The sequence below is a fragment of the Sceloporus undulatus genome, chromosome 2 (genome assembly GCF_019175285.1).
Source record: "Sceloporus undulatus isolate JIND9_A2432 ecotype Alabama chromosome 2, SceUnd_v1.1, whole genome shotgun sequence".
In the NCBI taxonomy this organism is placed as follows: Eukaryota; Metazoa; Chordata; class Lepidosauria; order Squamata; family Phrynosomatidae; genus Sceloporus; species Sceloporus undulatus.
The window spans coordinates 90,585,393-90,605,374 of NC_056523.1; the positions used below are offsets into that span (position 1 = coordinate 90,585,393).

General features: G+C 41.4%; 1 protein-coding gene across 7 annotated transcripts in view; it reads left to right on the forward strand.

Moving 5' to 3' along the window:
• Window positions 1-19,982, forward strand: part of TNIP1 (TNFAIP3 interacting protein 1) — a 108,488-nt gene that overhangs the window by 71,015 nt on the left and 17,491 nt on the right. For 5 of the 7 annotated variants that reach the window (XM_042452114.1, XM_042452113.1, XM_042452109.1 and 2 more), the window contains 7 exons: window positions 4,672-4,878; window positions 6,703-6,797; window positions 13,430-13,520; window positions 14,033-14,122; window positions 14,772-14,837; window positions 16,366-16,497; window positions 19,839-19,967. In XM_042452114.1, the coding sequence (XP_042308048.1) occupies window positions 4,672-4,878; window positions 6,703-6,797; window positions 13,430-13,520; window positions 14,033-14,122; window positions 14,772-14,837; window positions 16,366-16,497; window positions 19,839-19,967 (810 nt within the window). The remainder of the gene's footprint in view (window positions 1-4,671; window positions 4,879-6,702; window positions 6,798-13,429; window positions 13,521-14,032; window positions 14,123-14,771; window positions 14,838-16,365; window positions 16,498-19,838; window positions 19,968-19,982) is intronic. The other 2 variants (XM_042452112.1, XM_042452115.1) reach the window with 1 other exon arrangement.

Sequence of the window (19,982 nt, forward strand, 5' to 3'; positions counted from 1 at the left end):
TTGTTCTCACATAGTAGTAGAACATGTCTCTTCATGCATGGCTATTGAGCCAACATGGGTGAGGCTAGAGAAACAGAAGTCTAAAGAAAACAGCCATTTATTACATAAAAATAAAACATACCTACTTTTTGAGATTTGTGGAAGGTGTGGAACAGGCAGAGTGTCTGTTTGAGGAAGCAGGTGGGGCACATAGCCATGCATATGTTAGGCTCACAATGGAGGGTGTTGCACTGTCAAGTACTTGGCAGGCTATCATTTGCTTGTAGAAACAGCTTGCTGGAGTTGAAGCAGGTGAAGGGTCTTCTACCTTTCCCTCAGACATATCTGCATTATGCCCATGAATACGATTCCTGTGTTCTCAACTAAGATGATTCTTGAGTTGAGATGACTGTGAGTCCTGTGCACACCAGAGGCAGCAGTACTTCAGTGTGGCAATAATGAATACATTCTGGTACACCGTAGAGCATTATTAATTTTCTGATAACCCTTAAAAGGTCCACCTGAGGCTTCACAGTGTTGTACTTTGTGTGTACGTGTGTCCACATGTGCAGTTTTAACTTTTTTCATTTTAATGATTGTCTTGTTTTTTAAAAAACAACCTTTCAAATGTTGTTTCAGATATGTCAGACTTTGTATATGTGTGTGTGTGCACGTGCATGCATCTAAATGATGGAGAGTGTGTGCTAGTTTTAGACAGTTACTTTCTTTTTAATTATTTTCAAATATTCTAAATATCTGACTATATTGTGATTCAAAAGGAATCCCAAATTATGAGAGTAGGAGGGTCAGCCAGAAGTCAGCTTGTGCCATTTGAAGTATTCTAACATTCGCCATATGGACAAGGCCATATTGATCACTATCTCCTATAGTTCCAACTGTTTCTAGAAAGAAAAGGCAGGGGGATCCCAGTATTTCCATTTGCAAAATGTAGTGCCATAACAGCATTTTTTCTTAATAGTGCCATTTCCTACTTGGAATGGCCAGGACATGTTTTTACCACAGAATGCATGCAGAGGATTGTGGGAGTTGGAGTCCAGCACATCTAGAGGGTGTCTGGTTGAGAAGGCGGCTGTAGGAAAACAAGCTAGAACCTGTGTGGCATACTGTTTTGTTGTTGTGTGCCATCAAGTCATTTCCAATCTAGGGTGATCCTAAGTCAATCCTATCATGGGGTTTTCTTGACAAGTTTCTTCAGAGGAAGTTTGCCATTTATTTATTTCATTTTTATGCCACCTTTCTCCCAAAAAGGGTTTACATGGCTGAGCTGGGATTTGAACCCTGATTTCCAGAGCCATAGTCCAGCACTCAAAGCACTATACCATGTTTGCTCCTATCTTTCCCCCAAAATGACATGCAGTAGGACTAAAAACAGATGAGACAATAAAGTTTCTAGAAGTGAATATGATTGTAAATATCATGATTTTTTTTGTATATTTCCTCTGAATCAGCAACAAGAGAGATGGATCAGGTTTCTCGCAAGACTGGGATTTTTGTTATCTTTTTTGTCTCTCTGGACACAGTTTATTGGGGCGGATGATGACTGGGAAGAGGTAATGAGTCAGCAAGTAAGCCTTGGGTGAAATGTGGCATTTCCCCTCCTGTCACATTCAGATTCCTTTTTTAGGGGCTGCGCATATGGTGACATGAGGCCTGATCTTGCCAAGTTCATGGTTAGACAGGGCAGGTAGTTCTTACCTGTTTGGAACATTTGCCTTAGGATGGTGGCTTATGTCTCCCAGACAACCAAGCAATTAACAAGCCATTACGGTCCAGATCAGAGTGGCTCAACCACGAAGGCTTAGCAATGCACACGTAAGTAGGAGGGTGTGGCTCCAAATGGCTCTGTGTGCCAAGCACAAGGTGTGCCAACAACCAGGGATTCCTGGACAGGTATAAAGGCAATATGAGGTAGCTGCAGAGTTTCTGACAAGAAGTCACCTATCTACACCAGCATTTTGGGATGAAAGCGACCCATGCAGCTCCAGAGGTAAATGTTGGAACTGGGGGATGAGAGCTCTGTCAGAGGGTGAAAAGGGAATATCAAATATGAAAAGGAAAATGGGGATTGGTTTGTTCCCAGATTGTGGAAATAATTTCCATTGGTGTAACTGAGAGAGAGAGAGAGAAGATGCGAATCATGGAGATGTTATTCTCACATGCTAGAAAATGGAAAGTGCAGATCAAGCTTTATTTGTTTGTTTTGCAGAACACTGAGGTGGGTAAGAAGGGCAATTGTTGTTGCTTTCCAGGATAATGCACCTGGGCTTAATTTCTAAAAGAAGCCATTCATGGTTCAAACTAACATGCTGCTCAGGAAACCAGTGTCCTCAGTGAAAGATGGATGGAGCCCAGGTGCAGCTGCACAGTGACAAAGGAAAGACACACTGCGCACACACAGTCAGAGGCATATTGGTTTGTTTACTGTTTATAGTTTGTATTTGACACTGGTACCGAAAAATAGATTCTGGGATTGAATCATTGAGGGCCCAGTCATGGATTACACCCTGTGTATTTGCAAAATCCTGAATAGTAGCAGAGAATTACCCAACCTAGATGAATCCTGAATTGCTTAATATATCCTGGCCATTGTATATTGAAGCATCACCAAAAAAATATATTATTTTTTATAAACTCAGCTATCTAAAATTGACTATTTAAGTTGTTGTTGAGGATGTGAAAACCAAATTTACCCTGCTGTGTTGTACTTCTTCAAGTAATATCAGAAGTTTGGGTGTATAACTTATTCTGCCGGTCCTTCTTACCAAGTTTAGCTAAAGTAACCCACTAGATAACCTTGGACAAGCCACACTCTCTCAGCCTCAGAGGATGGCAATGGCAACCCCCCTCTTAAGAGACTTGCCAGGAAAACCTTGTGATAGGTTTGGCTTAGGACCACCATAAGTCGGAAACAACTTGAAAGCACACAACAAACACACAAACAAACAAATGTAACTTGTATTTGTATGGACTCAGGATTAAATGGGAGTCTTATCTGGTGTCAGCATGCAAACTGTCTTCTTCTGTGGTGGCCCTACTTCATGAACCCCCCCCCCAATAATCTGCCAACATTAAAGTGGTCCTAGAGATTACTTTAAAATATTTAAAAAGAAACAATTTATCATTATCATTTAATATTTTTTGACAGATGGACACACACACACAAATATGTGTGTAGGAGTGTGTATTTATTCTGATTGTTGAAGTTCTTGTTTTATAGTAGGGTATTCTTTAGTGTTGTGAACCACTTTGTTTTCTTAATAGTGAAGAGGTATAAAATGTTTTTAAATAAGGAGAGAATAAGATGGGGAATAAAATATGTTTTTAGTTGTTTCTGTTGAACACGTGTAACACTGAGTCAAATAATCACAGAACACTTATGGCTGCCTTCTCCTACTTAGCACCATCCATAAATGTTAGACTTCAACTCCCATCATCTCTACTGGTCATACTGGCTGGGGGATGATGGGCCTTGTAGTTCAACACACCAGTGCTGGGTTGGGAAAGTCTCAGAAAAACTCAGAATCCTTCAGAGTATACATCTTTCTGGGAAATGTAAAATAAATGCTGACCTTGATTTTGAAGCACTGTTTTAAGTTCCATTTAAGATATATTTGAATAGCTTTCTAAGCGAATTTGATGTTTGGGCTGTCTAAAAGAGAACAGTTTGTTTCATACACAGTTCTGGTCATTCCATCTCAAAAACAGGGCACCATATACAGAGACGAACTACAGAAAAATGCAGCCCAAAAGCAGAGGGATTGAATTATGTTCCCCGTGAGGGAAGGCCAAAGTATTTGGAGCTTTGTATTTCAGAAGGAAAAGACCACTAAGGCAGGTGGGAGAGGAGGCATATCAGTATAAAATTATCCTTAATGTGGAGGACATGGGTTGCTCTATAAAAGAGTGAGGGCAGGGGAGTGGTAGGCATAAAGTGATCAGCCTCTTCTGTTCTTCACCCTCTGCCTTTCTGGTTACAGCAAATTTATCTTCAGAATATTTTAGAGATTTCCTCTCCCTGAAAAGAACAAAAGATCATAGTTCAACCTAACCTGGATTATCCCTAAACAGCATTTATTTATTTAGCAAGCCAGGAAGTTGTACTATATATGAAGCCTAGGCTAGACACACACACACACACACACACACACACACACAAATATTTTAATATATTAAATTACATATAGCCTTAATATGTTTTAAATTGTGACTCTTTAATTTGTATATGAACTCTTATGAGTATATTTTAATGGCTTTATAGTATTGTATTTTGACTGTAGGTTTATGTATTTTTAATTGTGTTTTATATTTTAACATGCTGTACCCCACCTAGAGCCTTGAGGGGAGGTGGAAAGAAATAAAATTCACTGTTGTTTTTATAGGTTTTTGTGGGGTTTTGGGGCTATGAGGCTGTGTTCTAGAAGAGTTGGCATCTTCAGAGAATGCTGGCATGGAAGAGAGTGGGGTATATATACTGTTGGTTGAGGGAAGCGATGTACATGCTGATCTGTATATTGTTCTATTGTTGAATGACAAGGCCTCAGGGTGTCTATTTAATTTACTTTTGATGTTATGGTTGAAGGAAAGGGTGTCAAGCTACCGTCAAATCAAAGCTATCTGATGTTTTTCCTTGTCCCTGCTTTCAATTAGTCTGACTGTTGGTGTCTTTGGCAGGGCATAGAGTCACTTCCCAATGAGGACACCAACCTTACATTGCACCTTCAACGCTTGGAAACCACCCTTAGCCTCTTTGCTGAGGAGTCGGATAAAACACAGCTCTTTGCCCACTTGGGGCGCATGGCTTTGGAATTCAACCGCCTGGCCTCCAAAGTGCACAAGAATGAACAGAGGACATCTATTCTTCAGGTCCGAAGGCTTCTGGTAGATGTACATAGTTCATTTGCTCCCAGTTTTCCTGAGTGCTTTTTATTTTGTCTCAACTATTTTCTTTCCCTCCAAATCCTACCCAGTGGCCCAAACAAGTGTGTAGTGGGAAATGAGTAAAATGCTTTCCATGGGAAATATTTCATATAAATGTTTCATATAACTATCATACTACCCTACATGCTTAACCTTAACTGATTTGGAAGCTAAATGAGGCCTGTTAAGTAACTGAATGGGAGACCACCAGGCATCTCACAGAAAGGAATCCTGGCTAAAAACCAGCAAGCCCATTGCTGCTTTTGTGAGTTGACACCTAGAGGGACCAATGCTTTGACTTAGTTATTCCTACCTATGTGCCCCATTGTGACTTAAATTTATTAAGGTGTTAAGCTGGTTTACATGTCCTCCTTGGATCTGTCATCCCAGCAGCACTGGTTAACAGTAACTAAGACTTGTTGACATATGGATTTCCCCATCATGCCATCACCAGTGTCAGTGTTTGCTGAAGCCATGAATAGAAAGGGATGGGAATATTTTCCAGCACTCAAATTTTTGAAGCCCCAATTTTTTTTCCATTCCAAATAAGAAGACATTTGTGAATGTTGGCCAGTTCTTTAAAAAAAGAAGCAGCAAACTAATGAAAACCAGATACAATTCTTGTACATTTGGAGCAATGAATTCAATTGGTACAGTCATTCTCAGCATGGAGAGGCTTATGTTGTATCTGCCTGCCCTGTGGTGAGTTAAAGATGAGGACCTTTTTAAAAAAAAAGAGGATACACTCCTAATTTAGGGATAACTTGAATGAATACACATGGATTAGAAAGTTATGAAAGATGAGCACTCATAGTTCTGGAGCTGGATGGAAGAATCAGTTTTTGCTTCTCTCGCAATAAGATATTTTAAAATCTCTAGTTCTTTCCATCACAGATGTGGGAAATATATGCAGAACAAACTGAAACATAATTCTTACCTATCTCAGCTGTTGATAAAAGTTCTGCACTAGTACTAGATTAGCTTTAGAAGAGCTATTGTCCATGCAAACAAGCACCATTTGTATATCTGAAGCCTCTCTTTTCTTCTTATTCATGTATTCCTCATTTCCAACAAGGATGTGGAACTTTCAGGAGGTATGACATACTCACAGTGAGGCAAATTTTTAAAGTGTTAGAAATACTTTTCCCCTTCAGGACGTATACTAATCACTAAAAGATTTGGGTAAGGAGGAAGACTTTTCCCCTGGGCAAGTTATTGTGTAATTTTCTCTAAGAGGGATACATGCTTTCTGTCAGGAAACTGAACTAAAGAATCTATGAAAATAATATTCTTGGAAGGATGCTCATTCCTCCTCCCTCACCGCCAAGAATTTTCTTGGAATTGTGCAGCCCTCCAGAAGTTGAATTGTAACACCCTGCCTCACACACCATGAACTGTTATTCTTGGAGTGGTTCAATGTCATCTAGAGGACTGCACAATTCCCACTTTTGCATTAGAGAAAGCCAGTGTGGGATAACTGCTACTGTCAAACTAGAATCATCACTCAAACTCAAAGCTGTGTGAGCATGTATTTTGGACTCTCTGGAGAACAAGTGGGACATACATTAAGATCAAGGAAGAAGGAACCCAGTTTTGGCACTGCTATCAAAGACTGGAGAAAGTGGTCATGAGGGGTTAGGATATTCAGATTGGGTGATTAAACTAAAACAGGGTTATTTAGTGAAAGCACTAGGTGATCTCTTGCTAGAAACATGTTGGTCTGATGGCCTTTGACAAACAAGACTGAGCATTTACCATTGCTGGTGCTTTTTTTAAAAAAAATAGGCATTATGTGAGCAATTGCGGAATGAGAATGAAGAGCTGAGAACAAAGTTGGAGAAGGAACTGGAGCAAAGGAATCAGATCTCTGAGAAACTGAGGTAAGTGCATGTCAGGTGTGAAAGGAGTCCATGGGCAAGTGAGTTTGCTGAGCAGTAGGCGAAAGTGCTATTGAGGGTTTTCCAATGTATATCTTTCACACACCTGGTAAAAGTTACTTTTTGGAATGCAGGTCTCAAAAACCTTCCAGTTACGTGCCCATTGATCCTACATAAAAATAACTTTTCGGAGCTCTGATTTGTTGTGTGGTGCCACTAAAGCTAATGCTAGAAATCTGGCACATGGTGGAAGATCATCCTACCCCAAGATGGATGCCCTTAAAACCCTTGTAGCTTTAGCATCACCCTGAACCTCCACCTATAATTTCAATGATCTGGAAGAAATAGTACAAGTCATCTCTCTTGAAGAGAAATCTGGCAATCCATTCTGCCTTGTATAAGGAACAGAAGAGGTGGAGCTATTCCATGAAAAGTAACAACAATGGTGGGAATCCCCAGATTAAGGGAATTTCCACACATTGGATGACACTGGGTGAAGCCCAGTGCAGGGCCAGAGTTCCTACTAAAAAGAATGTAAAATATAAAAGAACGTGAAAGTTCTTGCTAGACAGAACTTTCAGAAGACCATTGTAAGTAAATTAAATTTTGACCTTTACCTTACTTGGCAAAAAGCTATTCTGATGAGACATCTAAATATCTTGAGCCTCAAAAAAAAGATGCTGGTGGTTGGCTTTAGGATCTTATTGTTCAGTGAGTAATGCATTCAAGCTTCCCCTTGTCTGAAACCAAGTCCTTTTTGAGAGGGAGACACAAAAATCTTGTTTTGTGTAGTAAGAAATTATTTTTTGTTTTTTTTATGGTGCTTGATGGATATGCCCAGATACTGACCCTGCCAAAATAAATAAAAGACCTGCCTGTATGTATGTATTTAATGTGCTCTGTGAGATCTATTTAGAAACTTTAGCTTTTCATTTCCTGCCTTTTAGTTATTCTCACTTAGAGATCCAGTTTCAAGATTTTCTTTATACTTAGCAAAACTGCTAAGACAGCAGCATGTGTCTTGCTTGCTGTTGAAACAAGCAGTTTGGAGCACATGAAGACCTTTGACCTTTGGTTTTCAAGTTCACAAACAATGGCCCCCTAGTTACATTAAGATCATCCATGTCTTGATGACTTTTGCAGGGAAATGTCAAGCTTCTTAAACTAGATTACATTCTAGGTTTTTGATTAGTCCAGTCAAAACCTTACCAGGTTATGCTTGCATTCATCTGTCTAGACTCATAATCAGAAATAGGAATGGCCAGATTTCACAGTATAGCTTCTCCCATGTATGAATTCTGGTAAATCCTGATTAAAAAATGAACTGAAATTAAAGTTTTGACCATCGTTAGAAACTGGCAAATCAGTCAGTTTTGCTTCCTCGGCAAAACTGGTAAATTCTGATTTAAAACATGAACCAAAATGAAAATTTTACTCATCAGTAGTTTGAATTGGAATGAGTCAGGATCCTCCCAAGATGATTACTGCACTCTTCCAACATAGGGATTTGTGGTCACATAAAGGACGAGGACAGATCCAGATCTCAAGGGGAGATATTTTGTGACTGCAAATGGAAAAAAGAACACTTGTTTTCTTCTTTTACTGACTTTGTAGTGTGCCTTGAAAGCTAGCGTAAGTATTATTTTAAAAGATTTGTACTTTCTGGTTGGACTAATATAGGTACCAACACAATGTGTAGTTTGTATTTTGGATTTAATTTAAGGGATCACTTCACTCTAATTACTGAGACATACTGTCATCTAGAGACATTGTGAGTTGCATATTCTCAGAGCAGCCACTGATGTGGCCTCAGGTTGCAAATGTAGGCTGGTCTCAAGAAATAGACAGTGTGGATCTTTTGTTCTGAACTGAATTCTGAGATTGTAAAATATGCACAACATTTTGGTCATAAATGAGCATACCTGTTCTAGCTCTGTCTTTAGATCAAAACAGGTAATGAGGAGCATTGGTCCATTTTGGAGCAAATGTTCAAAAGGTTAATAAATAAATATGTACCTTTCTTTGGAGCAAGCTAAGTTCACAATGCAGTTTGGAAGCCTTTCAATTTTGCAGGACATTTCATCAGACTGACTGTTTAGAACAAAAAAATTAAAACCAAAGAAAAATTTTCTGGGACACAGTAAAGAGTATTCCATAAGCTTCTCATGGAGAAGGCAGTTACAGACTAATTAAGCGAAAACCATATGTAGTGCAGAAAATTTCAAAGAACAAAGGCAATTTTAGACAGATTTCCCTTTAGAAATACAAAATCCAGCTGTTTTGAGGCTCTCTCTAGTGTTAATTAAGACATGTCATTTTCTTTAAGTGCAGAATGCTTAAAGGCATTCAGTTCATCAGTTATCTGAACAGAGAATGTGATGTGGAAAAGAGACAAAGTCTCAGGATGTTGAAAAAAAGAGATGATTGTATTCTTAAAAATAGCCAAACACGTTTCAGCCTAGACATATTCTTATGGTCTTCTTCAGGGGATTACAATTTTAAAATGAGCCTGTAAGGATTCTAAAAAGAATGTCTCCAAAGCTTATCCTGGTGACTGTCTCTTTTTCACATCACATCTGTTGAGGTTACTCATTTGCTTTTTTATCTGAGCAGAATGACCAGCAAAAGACCCTTCCCTGCTACATTGTTGGAGGGGTTCTCCTTTAATTTTCCACATTTTCTTTTCCCTTTTTTCCTTAAGGGGCTTGTGGGAACTTTTGCTCGGAGGAAATGAGTCAAAGACTTGCCTCTGGAACTAGCTAGTATCCAGGAGCACTGTACATAACTAGAGTCCCAGTTGACTGAGCTATTTAACAGAGTTTGGGGACAAAGGCCAGGTCCACAGGGGTTCTCTACACTGGTGTTTAACAGGGGAAGCCCACAATCTTGTTCAGTGCCTCCTTAAGACTTTTCAGTATGGACACTGAAGGCCCTGCTGCAGTCACCTGCAACACTTCTGGAATGTTTGTATTCTTGCCTAGAGATGTGGGGAACTTCACCTGCACTAAGTGCAAGTTGGTGGCCCTCTTAGAAGCGAAAGTACAGCAGCTGGAGGCCCATGTAGCTACACTTCAGCATCATAGGGAGCAAGAGGTTTTCCTGACCAGAATGGACCAGATGGTCCTGAACTGGAAACACATAGAGGAAGTTGCTGGGGAGGAGGAGGTCACTTCACATACAGTGGTACCCCGGGATACGAAATACCCAGGTTACGAAATTTCCGGGATACGAAAAAAATCCCATAGGAAATAATTGTTCCGGGTTACGAATGTTTTTTCGGGTTACGAAAAATTTTTTGGTGCTTTTTTCGGCTTTTTCGCACGAAATCGCGGCTTTTCCCCATTAGCGCCTATGGCATTTCGGCTTGCGAATGCTTTTCGGGTTACGAAAGCGGCGGCGGAACGAATTAATTTCGTAACCCGAGGCACCACTGTACTACAGAAGTAGATGTTTGAAGGAAAGTCACACACAGAAGTAGGGAACCCAGGGAACGTTCTGGGAGTTTGTAGCTACAGAATCAATTTGAATCTCTCTTTCTTATCAGAGATGATGAGGAACAGCAGCACGGACAGACTTCGGGGACAGAGCAGGGGACCCCGGAAGTACCACGAAAAGGAGCAGTCACTGCTAAGCCTCGGAGGAGGCATGTGGTGGTTGTGGGGGACTCCTTGCTGAGAGGCACTGAACTAGTGGTTTGCAGGTCTGACAAGATGTCTCGGGAGGTGTGCTGTCTCCCTGGGGCAAAGATCCATGATGTGACAGAGAGGTTGACAAGACTTGTCAAGACTACTGACTATTATCCCTTTCTTTTGGTTCATGTGGGAACCAGTGATACTGCAAGGCACAGCCTTCAGAATATCATAAGGGATTATGAGGCTTTGGGTAGGAAGTTGAAAGAGATGGATGCACAGGTTGTCATCACATCTCTTCTCCCAGTTGAAGGGCATGATCCAGGAAAGGAGAAGAAAATAGCGGATGTAAACAACTGGCTCTGTAGGTGGTGCTGCTAAGAACAGTTTGGATTCTTGGATCATGGACTGAAGTTCCATGAGGAAGGACTTCTGGGAAGGAATGGGTTGCATCTCACGCCACTTGGCAGAAACGTTTTTGCCAATAGTCTCAAGAATTTGATCATTGGCAATAATCTTTGAGAACTCCTGGAGAACAGAGGTCCCAGCAGACTGGAGGCAGGCAAACATTGTCCCCATCTTAAAAAGGGGGGAAAAGAGGATCCCAACAATTATCGTCCAGTTAGTCTGACATCAATACCAGGAAAGATTCTAGAGCAGATCATTAAACAGAGAGTCTGTCAACATCTAGAAAGCAATGCCATAATCACCAAAAGTCAACACGGGTTTCAGAGAAATAAGTCATGCCAGACAAATCTAATCTCTTTCTTTGATAAAATTACTTGCTTGGTAGATGAAGGGAATGCTGTGGATATAGTATATCTTGATTTCAGTAAGGCCTTTGAGAAAGTTCCCCATGACATTCTTGCAAACAAGCTTGTAAAATGTGGGCTAGACAAGGTAACAGTTACATGGATTTGTAATTGGTTGACCGGCCGAACCCAAAGGGTGCTCAACAATGGCTCCTCTTCATCCTGGAGAGAAATGACCAGTGGGGTCCCACAGGGCTCTGTCCTGGGCCCAGTGCTATTCAACATCTTTATTAATGACTTGGATGACAAAATTGGGGGCATACTTATCAAATTTGCAGATGACACCAAATTAGGAGGAGTAGCTAATACTCCAGAGGACAGGACCAAAATTCAAAATGACCTGAGAGACTAGAAAGCTGGGCCAAAGGTAACAAAATGAAATTCAATACAGAGAGATGTAAGGTACTGCACTTAGGGCAGAAAAATGAAATGCACAGATATAGGATGGGTGACACCTGGCTGAATGAAACTGCGCATGAAAGGGATCTGGGCGTCCAGGTAGACCACAAGCTGAACATGAGTCAACAGTGTGACGAGGCAGCTAAAAAGGCCAATGCAATTTTAGGCTACATCAATAAAAAGTATAGTGTCTAGATCAAGGGAAGTAATAGTGCCACTATATTCTGCTCTGGTCAGGCTATTATGTCCAGTTCTGGGCACCACAATTTAAAAAGGATGTGGAGAAACTGCAGCATGTCCAAAGGAGAGCGACTAAAATGGTGAAGGGTCTGGAAGCTATGCCCTATGAGGAATGACTAAGGGAGCTGGGGATGTTCAGCCTGGAGAACAGAAGATTAAGAGGTGATATGATAGCACTGTTTAAATATTTGAAGGGATGTCATATTGAGGAGGGAGCAAGCTTGTTTTCTGCTGCTCCAGAGACTAGGACCCGGAACAGTGGATGCAAGCTACAGCAAAAGAGATTCCATCTCAACCTTAGGAAGAATTTCCTGACAGTAAGGGCTGTTTGACAGTGGAACACACCCCCTCGGAGTGTAGTGGAGTCTCCCTTCTTGGAGGTCTTTAAACAGAGGCTGGATGGCCATCTGTCAGGGGTGCTTTGATTTGGATTTCCTGCATGGCAGGAGGTTGGACTGGATGGCCCTTGCGGTCTCTTCCAACTCTTTTATTCTATTATTCTATGATTCTATACATATATAGACAATGTCCCAAAAGCAAAAATTAGGGCACATGACAAATTCTTTTTCTCAACTTTATTTGAGAGAAGGGGCAGTGGTCATATTTTATATTTATTTTATAAGTCTGTTTAATCAAATAGTTTTTTGACATGTCTTGCATGTATGGCTGACTTGATCACTATCTTTTGTAACCTCATCTTTAGTGGAGAAGTGAACTTAGTGACTTCCATAAATATCTATCCTTGAGAGACTGAACTGCTTCATAGTAATTATTCTTCACTGCTACCCCTCCTAAAAGGCTGTCCCGTAACTGCTAAGGTGGCCCATTTTTATTTTTCCATCAAAAAGCACCTCCCATATGATGATGCTTATTTGTGTGGTTTTATACAGTACTGCTGTAAATGTTTCATGTAGTTCATGTCAGGTATCTTGAGTATACCATGAAGGGTTACCTTCCATGACCTCAGAAGATGGTGGATTTTCCTTCACTGGGAGTTTTTAAGCAGAGGCTGGATACTCACCACTCAGGGTTGATTTAACTGTGGATTCCTACACTAACAGGAGGTTGGATTAAATAATCCAACCCTGGGATTCTATAAAACAGAATAATGAAGAAGTGTGATGCTGTCTTTGGGAGGAGGCTTTGTAGTGGGGAGCAAAAAGAAGAAGAAGAATTTATTATTTTTTCATTGGAACAAACAAAGAGCCTTGCTGGGTATGAACAAAGAGCTTCACCATCATTTTCTTAGAGTGGCCAACCTAATGCATCTTGAGAAGCTCACAAGCCATACCTGCTGCCTTGCACCATTTCACCAGCAGCTAAGGTTCAAAGGCATGCTCCCTGTGATCTGGGCGGTGAAATATAGCCATCATGGTTAGTAGCTACTGATTAGCCATATTGTCCATAGATATTTCTATTTCGATTCACAGGGGATTCAGATACTTTGAAGTTGGTTGTATTCTGGCTGTTGTGTCCCTAATGCTGTCCTTCCACGTCATGCTGCAAGTTAGAAGGCATAATGCTCAGTTTGATCTATTATCGTTTCCCATTGTAGGTGTGAGAATCTGGAACTCAGGAAGATGGTGATGATGGGCAGCAAAGAAGGAATGAAAGCAGAAGGTGTTGAATGTGCAGGACAGCAACAGGTAGGAAGCTTTTGTGATAGATTGGATGGCCCATCTGTCTTGAGTCAAGATCTTGATCTGCTTTCCTGTTACAAATTCTACAGAATGAATGTTTCAGAGCAGAGTGCAGTAATGCGCTGGTCATTTCTACTTGTTTACTCCATGCATCAGTCCCTGAAAAGTTTCAGAACACCTCACAGTGGGCGGGACAATCATCTGTGGCCCTATTATTTTTATTAATTGACCATTGGGATTTTTCATTCTCCCCAGCTATGTATAATATGTCATGAAGTGCAGTCTTCTGCAACCCAGCATGCCCCTGATGGTCTGGTTTGCATATACCATTCCTTCTAGCATGCACCTGAAATAATGGGAATTGTAGTCAAATCTAGCTGGAAAACATCATATTGGGGAAGGCTGGGGAAGGGCTTTAGATGCTAGGTTTGGCCAGGAGTGGCATGAGTGCATTGAGTGAGTAGGAAACTGGCTGCTGGAAGCATGTTTAAGGACCATTTTCTGTGTCTGCTTTTCAGAAGGGAGCAGCAGAGGAGAAAGTGACAGGGAAAAGTATGTTGGGGACGAGTGAAAAGAAAGTGAAGATACTGGAGCATCAGCGCAATGAGGTAAGCTAAACATCTTGCCTGTTATATGATGGCCTGTGTTAGGGAGAGAGGCTACTACCTTTACCATAGAGGAGAGGATCCTCCGTTACTCCAGATGTTTTATATTTCACCTCTCATCAGCTTCCGCCAGTGTAGCCAATGGCCAGGCATTACAAGAGTCCATAAACATCTAGTAGGTACAGATTCCTTTGCTTTATTGGATCAGACTTCTCCATTTGGCTCACAGTTATCAACCAGCAATGGTATTACAGAGTCTCAAGCCTTTCTAGTCATCTGTTGCTTGAGCTTTTTAACTGGAAATGCCAGGGACTGAAACGTGGATCATCTGGTTTGCTCTACCACTGAGCTACATTTTCTGTCCTTGCTCAAGAGTGGACCAAGTCACTGCTGTCCAGTTATCAATGTGTTCAAAGCTCAAATAGGGTTATAAAAGACACAGAGCTGATAGTCAGAGGTGGCAAAGCTTTAGTCCCCTAGATGTTTTGGGCTTAATTGCCCCCAAATCCCACCCACCATGGCCAGTGGTAAGCAGTTATGGAATTTGAAACCCCAAATATCTGACAGCATTGATATGATTTTGCCTCAAGGGACTGCATCAGTGGAGAATTAAGGCTATGCATCTCAGGGTAACTCTGTAAATTCTTTCTAGCTGCTGGAGGTGAATAAGCAATGGGATCATCATTTCAGATCAATGAAGCAACAGTATGAGCAGAAGGTAATGAATTCCAAGTATTATGAGAAAGATAATTTTATAGAAACGTTAAGGAAAATGTTGTCTCATCATTATTGTGGGAAAGAAAGCATGCCAGTGGGCCTGTTGTTAAAGGAAAAATCCACTATCTTCTATAGCCCTGTTTTTTTTCTTTTCCTACCTGAGTCTATATATATTACATCACACAAAAACATTTTCATTATGGAAAAAAAGATGTTAGTGGTGATGGTAAACATCTCTTTAATATTTAATTCAATAAAATCTGCATATCTTAGGATAGATAGGAAAACAGTATTTTAATATCTTTGCACAAGAGATATCACCATATTTATTTAGACCTTCTTAAAATGAATTCTGTTCTCTGTGTTTTATGTTTTCATGGGCATGATCCAGAATGACTTGCTTAACTAGTCCCAAGCTTTCAAAAGTCTTAAAGGTTATTTGAAGGACCACTTCCACCTATACAACCCTGTCTGTAAACAACTGTAGGATCTATCTTAGCGCTCTCTCTTAAGTTCCTGCTGTTAAGGGTAGGAAATGTTATATGCAAGAACTTCTTGTGCTGGCACTGAGTCTTTTCCAGTAGACTATGGTGGGAATCCTGCTGCCTGTCAACTACATACAATATTCGGGCCCCTCCCAGGCACACATTCAAACCTCTCTGTCAAAACCTAATATGGGCTTGGACAGACCACCCCAAAAGAGCGTGTTGGTGGTGGCCTGTTTCCCTTCGGAGGGACGCCACAGCAGCCAAAGTGCCTGGCGTTCCTCCGCCCCAAAAAGAACCCAGAAAAAACGGGTTCTTTTTGGGTCACTGGACACACGTCACGAGTGCGCCAATGGCATACTTGTGACGTAAGCAACGCGCAGCAACGTCTATATGGTGTACATCACTTAGGTCAAGATGGCGCTGCCCTTGTAGACAGGACATCGCCATTAGGCCACTGCCGTGCTAGGGTTAGGGACCGTGCGGTTGGTGCGTGATCCCTAACCCTAGAATTGGCGGTGGCACTCCGCTTTGGGACCATCTGTCCCAGACCAAAAATACTCTTTTCTGTAGAAGAAGCTGTGATTTTGCTTTTCAACAGGAAAGAGCTCCCCTGCACCTTATTTTGACCCTAGAATGCCCAAAGGGGAGATCTACAAAACTGAAAATGGCCTTCTGGCAACTTCCAAATTGGTGGGAGGAGGAGGGTTGGAATGGCTGGGATTGTTATGGAAATCCTAAGGACTAGAAATTACATCCCAGACCACTGTAGCTTGCCAACTCTTGCAGTAGACATACACCTTGCGCATTCTACCGTAGCATTTAGGTAGGGCTTGAAAACTTTCTTACCACTCTGCCTTTGCTTCATACCCTGACTTTTATAGGCAGAGAAGCCTCACCAAGTAATTCCGTGTACCTGTTCTGACGGGATCCTCTTTAGGTGGTGCTTCATCATTCATTTCTTTTTGTACTTGAGGGAGCATTTTGTACACAGAGAGAGCATAGCAGTTTTCAAATTCTTGCATTATTTTATTCTCCTGGCAGATAACAGATCTACGGCAAAAGCTTGCAGACTCCCAGAAGGCCCTGTGTGAAATGGAGGCTGAGCGAGAGCAGAAGCAGAGGGATTTTGACCGTAAACTTCTCCTGGCAAAATCCAAGATTGAAGAGGAAGAGGTGAGTCTCTCTGATAAGAGGATTAAAATTCTGCCACGGAACACATCAGCATCTTCTCTTTTTTCATATTGCTGGCCATGTAATTGTGGGAGCTGAAGCAAGACTGGTCTAAAGCAAAAAAATGAGGTCTAAGTCTAAACTATTCTGACAGGCAGTTAATTCTGGCTTCCATTTTTGCTTTTTTAACATGCTTGGCGGTCTCACATTGATAGGTAATAATCAATAACGATTACATTTTAAATCTTTAGAAATATTGTTGTATGAGAGAAATAGTACAAATTAACAACAGCAGGATATTATTGAGAGTGTCGGGGAGGTGGAATCACCCCTTATCCTCTGTTTTCTAAAGATGAACTTAGACATAGCCCAGTAATGGGCCTTTCAAAGGAGAGTTGTACACAAGGAAGGTGCTATAACAGAGACAGTCCTACTCCTCCTAGTGGAGATGTGGAGATACTTATAATACAGAAAAGCAAAATGCTGTTAAATATTAACTCCATCTTGCTTCTTTGCTCTTGTAGTTGATTTCTAAATGTTGTCATCTTGGTTTGTATACTTTTGAAGAGTTTTCAGTAAGCCTTCCTAGGCTGGACAACTAAAGTTTCTTACTTAACCCACATCCAGGCAGATTAAAAACAAAAACAGTTAAAACAAAAATTCTGTCCTAATGAAGCCTGCTTAGGACTTCATGGCTATCAAGACAACCATGGGGCTGTCTCAATACATCGTTGGCTCAACACATATGGCAAGAGATACCTTGTTTTTTGTTACTGGGTCGATGAAAGATTATCTTGTTTCGGGGTGTGCACAACAGCCCTGTTGTGTTCAGTTCTTTTACTTGCAAAGTTTGATTTGCTGATAGTGGACTTTCCCTGCAAGGATGGGGAACTTATGAAGATGGTTCAACCCTGGAGATATGATATATGGATTCTCAGAGATTCCTGAATGCTTTGAGGGTTTGTCTGCCAGATAGGGCTAGCAATTCGATCAAGGCCTGGGTCTCATTATAGAATAGGTGGGATGAAAAAAGGCCATCGTTGAATTGCCCCTAATAGCAATAGCAAGTACATTTCTATACCGCTTATCAGTGAACTAACATTCCCTAAGCAGTTTACAATGTGTAAGCTAATTGCCCACAACAAGCTGGATACTCACACAATCTACGGAAGGCTGAATGGGCCTTGGAGCCCCTGGGATTGAATTCACAACCTTGTGATTACAGTACAGGCTTTTAACCACTGTGCCATCAGGGCTCCTGTAAGCATCCAGCTAGTGCTGTGAAACCCCACTTTATAGTTGTCCCTCCAACTCCGTGGACTTGAGATCCACAGATTTGAAAATCCACGGAAGGGCGATAGCCCTTAATACCAATGGGATGTGTGCCCCACATGCATGTGCCCCGTTCAAGCCTATGGGGCTTGAATATGGTTTTGGAACTCCCGCAAGGGGGGGGGGTCCGGAACAGATCCTCCACGAGTTCCAAGGGCCAACTGTAGTTTATTACAGACAATGAGCCAGGCCAGATGAAGGCTTAGGCTGTAGGTAGCATAGGCCACAGAGCACATGACTGTGGCTGTAGCAAGGACCCTTTGTTGTTCCTACATTTGACAAGAAAGCTATCAAAGACAGTCTTCAGTATGCAGTCCAGCAGGACCATTGCAGCTAGTGAGGAGCCCCTTAGGATTAGGCTCAGAGAGGCCAGGATTTGAAAGCCTCAGTTGCCTGCTATGATACATTTGTTGGGCACTTTGAACAGAAAGTCATTCATGTTGTTTCAGAACTGGACACAACTGTTATGACAGGAAGTTGTCCAGTGTGCCTTTGGCTAATTTTCTTGGGATCGATTTCAGTTATTGCAGCCTGATGATGCCCATATGCTTGGTGCTGTTTGGGCAAGATGCTTTAGCATGTGATGGTTGGGTAGCTTCAGATGTCCTAGGTGGAAACAGATTATCTGGGCCCATTTCAGTCAGATTTCCATCTACTGTATGTCATAAGATAGTCTCCTTGGCCTGGAATGCTTGGGATGATTTAGCCACAGTACATGCTGTGTTAGTCTCTCAATTAGACTATTACAGTGCATTCTGTGTGGAGCTGGCCTTGAGGTTGACTCAAGAAACTGCAGCTAGTGCAAAGTGTAGTAAGTAGACTGATGACTGAAACACCATTGTTCTTGTTTTGTGCCTTCAAGTCATTTCTGACTTACCCTAAGGTGAACCCATCACAGGATTTTATGGGCTAGATTTGTTCAGAGGGGCTTTTGCCTTTGCCTTCCCTTGAAGCTGACAGCATGTGATTTGCCCAAGGTCACCCAGTGGGTTTCGTATCTGAGCTGGGAATCGACTCCTTGTCTCCAGATTCATAATCTAACATGCAAACCACTATGCCATGCTGGCTCTCCTGAAATACCATACGCAGAAACTAAATAATATCACATTTTAAAATGTTGAACTGGCTGCCAGTATACTTCACTCTGAATTCAAAGTGTGGGTGTGATAATATTTAAAACCCTAAATAGCTTAGTATCTCGATTCCTGAGGGAGAACTCTCTCTTAAATATGCCTGCCCAAGAAATAAAGTCTGTTGGAAGGGCCCTCCTCTGTGTCCCACCAGTGACAGAAGTACATTGTGGGGCAGGGGAGGGATATGGGAGAGCAGATGCTGTGACACCCCAGTTGTGGAATGTCTGCCTTCAGATTGGCACCTACACATTCCAGAAAAAGTCAAAACATAGCTTTTTATTAAAGCATTTGGGACCTTTTTGTCTGTTTTTAAAATTTTTGACAAATAGCAGAAACTTAAGACTTTTTAAAATGCTTCAGATCACAATGTCATAAAATGCCTACCTTGTAGCTCTAGTTCCAAGTGAATTTTTCAATGAATTGCGTGACTCAGGGTAACTGAAATGCCCTGCCTGCTTGGGTGAGGGTCAGTCTCTCCATATGGTAGAACCTATGAAAGGTCAGAGTGTAGATGGCACACTTAACTTGCCTTGTGAATGGATGGGATCTTTGACAATGGAAATCTAGATGTTTTGAGAGAGAGGAGGAGAGGGCATGCTGTCTTGAGGGGGGGTGGCTGGGGGGTGTTTTGGAAATTCTCAGAAAAGTAACTTTTCCACCTCTGTTTTTGGACTAAGAATGCTATACATCCAGAACCAATAATAGTAGTGCAAGGGTAGGAACCAACTTCAGGGACAATCATGTCACATGGGATTGATAGGAAGGGCCCTAGGCTTATTAGAGGGTTTTTGTAACCACTCTAAGGGCCACAGTAAGGTGGATGTACTCAGATCCCTATATGCATTTGTAACACTGTTTTGACTTTTATGTGTCTCTTAGGCAGAAAAGGAGAGACTTAATGTAGAGGTAAAGGACCTAAAACAGAGAGTAAAGTTGCTTCAGGATCAGTTGACTCCAGTCATCAGACAAAGAGAATACCAAGAGAAGGAGATTCTTCGGCTCAATAAGGTAGTTATTCTCTGG